This window comes from Plasmodium gaboni, chromosome 5, assembly GCF_001602025.1.
Source record: "Plasmodium gaboni strain SY75 chromosome 5, whole genome shotgun sequence".
NCBI lineage: Eukaryota > Apicomplexa > Aconoidasida > Haemosporida > Plasmodiidae > Plasmodium > Plasmodium gaboni.
In genome coordinates this window covers 697,850-704,943 of record NC_031485.1, presented here as the reverse complement: position 1 = coordinate 704,943, position 7,094 = coordinate 697,850, and the positions used below count along the sequence as shown (strand labels likewise).

General features: G+C 16.1%; 2 protein-coding genes across 2 annotated transcripts; one reads left to right on the top strand and one right to left on the bottom strand.

Annotated features, from left to right (window-relative positions):
* Positions 1-1,624: 1,624 nt before the first annotated feature.
* On the top strand, positions 1,625-2,403 carry PGSY75_0519400 (40S ribosomal protein S24; the record flags this gene model as incomplete). The annotated part of the gene is made up of 2 exons (XM_018784475.1): positions 1,625-1,978; positions 2,356-2,403. The coding sequence occupies 2 exons, from the start codon at positions 1,625-1,627 to the stop codon at positions 2,401-2,403; spliced, it is 402 nt and encodes a 133-aa protein (XP_018643130.1).
* A 642-nt stretch (positions 2,404-3,045) lies between these two features.
* On the bottom strand, positions 3,046-4,803 carry PGSY75_0519300 (putative cytochrome c oxidase assembly protein (heme A: farnesyltransferase); the record flags this gene model as incomplete). Its single annotated transcript, XM_018784474.1, has 1 exon — positions 3,046-4,803. The coding sequence occupies one exon, from the start codon at positions 4,801-4,803 to the stop codon at positions 3,046-3,048; it is 1,758 nt and encodes a 585-aa protein (XP_018643129.1).
* Positions 4,804-7,094: the final 2,291 nt, after the last annotated feature.

Genomic DNA, 7,094 nt, shown 5'->3' with positions numbered 1-7,094 from the left:
TATATATATATATATATATATATACAATTACATTTTTAAATATTATATTTAAAAAAATTTCTTGTTTTTAAAACTTTTTTCTATAATTTTTTTTTAATAATTCAATATATTTTCTATTCATTTAATTCAGTCTTATTTAGGATTATTATTAAGTGTAGAAAACAACACAACCAAAATTACTACTCTATTAAAAAATATGAGACATATACTAATATTTATTTGTTCATTTGTTTGTTTTTGTTTTTGTTTTTGTTTTTTTTTCCTTATTCTCAAAGATACGTGTAACTAAACTTTACATGTACTTCAATAGTATGTATTACTCAATAATAATTTATAAATGATATACATTTTATAGCGAATATAATAACGATATATATATGTAACAACAGAATAAACCTTTAACTTATTTAAGGATTTATTTATTATATTATTATTTATTTTTTTTTTTTTTTTTTCCTATTTCCCTCTTAATATATTTTTAAAATTAAATAGAAAGGTTTATATTAAAAAAAAATTAAAAAAACTCACTCAATTTTTATCAATATAAAAAATTTATATTTTTTGTATATAAAAAATAATAATATATATATATATATATATAATATTAGTTTATTTATTAATTTATGAAATAAGCCAAAAATATTCCTTTTACTATATATTATATTATTATATATAAAATAACCCTTTCTATATAATATATATATTATATATATATTAATACACCTTAATCACTTCATATATATATATATATATATATAATAATATATACTATAATAAATATTATTATTATATAACTTATTTTATTAAGGTAAAAAATAAAAAATTTATATAGAATAATAATATATTTTTTACATATATAAAAAAATAATAATAAATAAAAAAAGGAAAATAAAATAAAATGAAATAATAAATATGAGTATACAATTTGATTGAACAATTTATGTATATATGCTTTTATTTATAATATATAATAAACTTAAAATAAATTTGAAGAGGAGAAATAAAATAATTGTATATATAATAATATATATATATTATATATATATATATATAGTTATATATTATATATGCTTAATTTTATAATAAATATATTATACATATATTATATATATTATATTGCCCTAATAAATAATATTATAAAATAGTTTAACCTTAAATATTTATTTATATATTAATGTATATATTTCATCATTATTTTACCTTTTTCTTTTATATTATATAAATATTATATATATATATATATATATATATATAATTAACAGATAAAATAATTTAAAAAGGAAAAAAAAAAAAAATACAATTCATCATTGTATAGGAGGAGATTCTTTTTTTATATATATTTATAAAAAATAAGTTCTTGTTTTATTATTTTTTTTTTCTTGAAGATATAAATTTTATTTAAAATAAGAACTTTTTTCTTCAAATACAAAAATATTCGATATAAGTATATTACTATTTCTTTAAAAATATAATTTTATATATTTTTATAAGGAAAAAAAAAAAAATAAATAAATAAATAAATAAATATATAATTAAAATATATATATAAATATATTTTTTTTTTTAAGATATTATTTATAATTAAACAAGTAAAAAATAAAAAACAAAAAAAATATAAGAAATCATGGCAGATCAGTTTACAATTCGAGTAAAAAAATATATGAGTAATCCTTTATTACGTAGGAAACAATTTGCCTTAGAAATTTTACATCCAAATAAAGGATCTGTAGCAAAAAAAGAAGTAAAAGAAAGATTAGCTAAAATGTATAAATTAAATAATGTAAACACTATAGTTTTATTTGGATTTAAAACATTATTCGGTGGAGGAAGAACTAAAGGATTCGGATTAATTTATAAAAATGTTGATGCTGTTAAAAAATTTGAAAAAAAATACAGACTTGTTAGAGAAGGATTGATAGATAAAACAACCAAAACTGGAAGAAGAGCAGCAAAGGAATTGAAAAATAGAAGAAAAAAGGTAAACTATTTTATAATTTTTATACATATTTATATAAATAAAGGGACAGCATCACACATATATATATATATATATATATATATACAATATGTATATTTTAATTTTTAACACTTTTACATTTCATTTCTTTTTTATTTGTATAAATAGCTATATATTATGAAATATAAATATGAACATAATACTTTTCTAATCATAAGAACAATGTGTTGTGAACATATATATATATATATATATATAAATATACTTCTTCATTTATGTCTTACATACAAATAACCTCATCCCTATCCTTATTTCAAATATTTTATTTTATTTCATTTTATTTCATTTTATCTCATTTCATTTCTTTTTTTTTTTTTTTTTTTCATTTTTTTTAATAGGTTCGTGGTACCGAAAAAACCAAAGTATCTGGAGCCAAGAAAAAATAAACGCATTAAACATATTATTTTATTATTTTATCATATACTTCTGATGAATTAAAAATAAAATAATAAAATAATAAAATAACAAAATGTGCTTATTAATGTTGACAGTTTTTATAGGTTTGTTATTATTTATATGAATATTTAATATATACTTATACTATACCCTTATATATTTATATATATATATATATATATATTATATGTATATATTTTATTTTATATTTTACTTTATTTTTTTTTTTTTTTCTTAATTTTTTTTTTTCTTTTTCTTTATATATATATATATATATATAATATATTATAAAATGACTTTTTTCTAACAGTCTTATTGTAAAAGAAATTAAAAAAAAAGAAAAAAACAAATATTTAAAAGTATATATAATATTATTAATTATACATTTGTATATTAAGCCAAATGTTATATTATCTTTTTACTACGTAATACACAAAAAAAAAAAAAAAAAGAAATTTTTAAGAAATAAGAAAAAGAGTTGCAAACGAAAAAATTAAATAATAAGGAATAACAAATAAGAGTTATAAAAATAATGAATAATAAATTAATAATATATATATATATATATATATATATATATATATATATGTTTATATTAATACATGGTGATATGCACATATGTTCCTATTTGATTAAGAAAATACTATACAATATTTCATAAGTTTTTTTTTAAATTTTGTTATACTATATTCTGTGTTGCTGTCTTTATGTGCATTCACAGGTTGGTTAAGTTCTTGATTTAAATTTATATTTATTGGTATGGTCTGTTTATTTTTATTTTTGTCTTGTATTTGCGTGTGATATGTTGTTAAGGCTAATAATAACATGATGTGCCAAAGGGAGTGTTTAAAAAAAGAACGTATGTTTGTTCTTGATGGTTTTTGAATAATTTTTTGGAATTTGTAGAAAATAAAAAGATTGGGTAATATGGATGTTAATATATACATATAAGATGTATATCCACAAAAAAAGAAAATAAATGGAAGAGATGATAAAGTTATTAAATAAGGTTTACATAATTTGGCTGTATATAAACCATTTTTATCTTGAAGAGGAAACATTTTGTAATTCCCTTTTATATAATCATCTTTATATAAATATGCAAGTGAATAAAAATGTGGGAATTGCCATAAAAATTGTGTAATAAATAAAATCCAAGGCTCTGGAAAAAATAAATTCTGTTCAATAGCTGCACATCCCATTAATGTTGGTATGGATCCTACAATTGATCCTACATGTGTATTATATGGTGTTTTACGTTTTAATGGTGTATATATACATGTATATAAGAAAATATTAAAAATTCCTAGAAAGGAAGTTAAAGGATTATTAAGAAAATATAAGATGAGACTACCATTTAATGCTGATATGAATGCAAATATTTCAGCATGTTTAACTGATATACTTGGATTATTAATTGCTAAGGGTCTTTTTTGTGTTCGCTTCATCAATTTATCTATATTTCTTTCAATAATCTGATTAAATGTATTTGCACTACTACTACATAAATATACTCCTACTAATAATCCACTTATATCAATAAATGAAGAACCACCTAACATAAAATAACCAAAGGAACTACTTAATGTAACCCATAATGTTAATTTATGTTTTGACAATTCCAGATAATTATTTAAATATAATAATATAACTTTGTAAAATAATTTTATTTTATTTTTTTTATATTTTTCTTTACTAATTATATCATCTATAATGATATCTTTTTTAGATATTCTATCATTCGCAATAAAATCATTATTAAAATTATATGTTTTTTCTTTTTCCTCACATAATAATAAGGTCTCTACATTATTTATGTTACTACAAATATTTTTTACATTTAAATTGTTATTATAATGAATACTATAATTATTATTATATAAGTCTTTACTATGATTCATAAAATGAGGCTCATTTATTTGGTACATCTTATTTTTAAGATTATCACATAATTGCCTCGTCAGGTTATCATTAACGTGATCATTGTTTCTACAAGTAAGATCATTTTTTATATATTTCTTCATATCGTCTTTTATAAAATATATATTTCTAAGATCATCTATTTTTTCTTTAACATGTATTTCTTCCATATTCTTATTCATATCAAAAGAATTATTTTGTATCTTTTTAAAAATATTTCGGGAACAAAAATATCTTTTATATAAGTTTGTTAACTTGCCATATTCTTCTTTTTTATAAAATAAAACTACATTAACCTTTTTCCTTACATATACACTCCTTTTTGATGAACTCGAAATAACTGCACGAGGTGAATAAAAAGTAAAGTATTTATTTACTTTCTTATTTATAATATAATTATCTAAATGTAAATAGCTTGCCACTTTTTTGTTTAATACACACTTATGACCAAGTGAATAATTTTTATTCATTTTTTTTTTTTTGAAAGGTATAATAAGTTTTTAAATATATATATATATATATATATATATATATATATATACAACTTTTACATATTCTTTAAATCTTCAAATATATAAAAAATATAAAATTTATAAAACAAAATATGCTTACAACTGAAAAAAAAAAAAAAATAAAATAAAATTAAAAAGTCAGCAATTGTTTATACATATAAAAATGTAAATATATACACTTGAAAATAAATACATTTTTATAAATAATACAATACATATTCATATTAATTTTTGATATGATAATATTTTTTTCTTATTTATTATAAAATAAAAATAGAACAAAAAATTATTGTAACATATCTTTAGCATAAATAGGAACATATAAAAAAAAAAAAAAAAATACAAATATACATATATATACATATATATATATATATATATATATATATATATATATATATATATATATATATACATATTTGTTTACATATATTTCTCATAGTTTCCATTTATGTGTTGATAGGCAATTTTCATTATATTTATAATATTACAATATTTTTTTAATACTAACAAATGAACCGACCAAAATATTTATATGCATAGATTTTTTTGTGGATTACATTAAGATTAGTAATCTTTCCTTTTTTCCTTTATATATAATATATATGGACGAAAGAAAAACATTATGTCGTCATAAAATACCTTTTTACAACAATATTATAATTTTTATAAGTATAATAAAATGGATTAATTAAAATGTGTATGTATATATATATATATATATATATGCATCTATTGAAATGCTGTAATGTTTTTTATTTTATAGATAAAATATTTAAAGGTATATGAGAACAATGAACTATAATTTATATACAAAAAAAAATAAAGGAATTGAAATTTATTATTTTTTTCGTTGGAAGATTCATATAAGCCTAAATTGTGAAGATATCTTTTTTTTCTTTTTTTTTTTTAATAGGAAAAAGAAAATATGAATTCTGACGTTTCTCCTTAATTTATAGAGAAAAAATATATGTTCGAAATATATGTACACATGAATATATTATATATAAACAATTATATATATATATTATATATATATATATATATATATTTATTTATTTATTTACACAATTGGCACACCTCATAAATACTATTCTCTTAATTTTTATTTATATTACTGTCCTATGTAATTTATAATTTGTAATTTCTCACATTTTTCTCTTTCATACATACATTTAAATTCATTGTATATTAATAATACAAAAACAAAAAAAAAAAAAAATTAAAATAAAGAAGAAACAGAAAAGAGAAAGTGGGGGAGGGGAAAAATGAAAAAAGGAAATAAGTTATATATTATTTGTTCAAGTCTCCACTCTATTTTTTATTTTATAAAATTTTGATAAAATTTTATAAACAGCTAAAATGAAATAAAATATAAAAGATATAAACAAAATAATTAACAAATAAAATATATATACATAATTCTCACAGGTATTATATATTTACATAATATTATGAATATTTAAAAAAAATATATACATATATATATATTTTTTTTTTGAAAATTTTTATTTTCCTCATTTCTTGGATATTATAAGTTAATAAAAATATATTCGAATTATGAACATCAATAATTATATTTGATATGAACATATAAGTATTGTATTATATTTATATACATAATAACATCAATATATAATATATATATAATTTTTTTTTTTTTGGGGTACTTTTTAAATAATATAAATTTCACATATTATATAAAAATATATTATATATATATTATATATGTATAACTCAATGCATGCGAAGGACTATTATTTTATTTACAAATATATTTATATATATATTATATAATATATATGTAATATATATTTAATATATATTTAAAATTTACTTATATATATAATATGTTTAATATAATAGTATGTATAAGTATAATATAATAGTAAAACATATATGTATAATATATATATAATATATATATATATATATATATATATATATATATATTTTTTTTTTTTTTTTTTTTTTTTTTTTTTTTTTTTTTTTTTTATTTATTTATTTATTTAATTATTTCCATTTATGTAAAGTTAAACCTGTTTTTATTTTATTTTATTTTATTTATTTTTATATTATTTCCACCATTTTTTTTTTTTTAAATATATTATATTTATATATAAATAAATAAATTAAAAAATATATATAAATAATTTTTAATTTTAAAATAAAATAATATATAAAATAATATATAAAATAAATAAAAAATAAATATATGTATATTATAAACACATATACGTATATATATA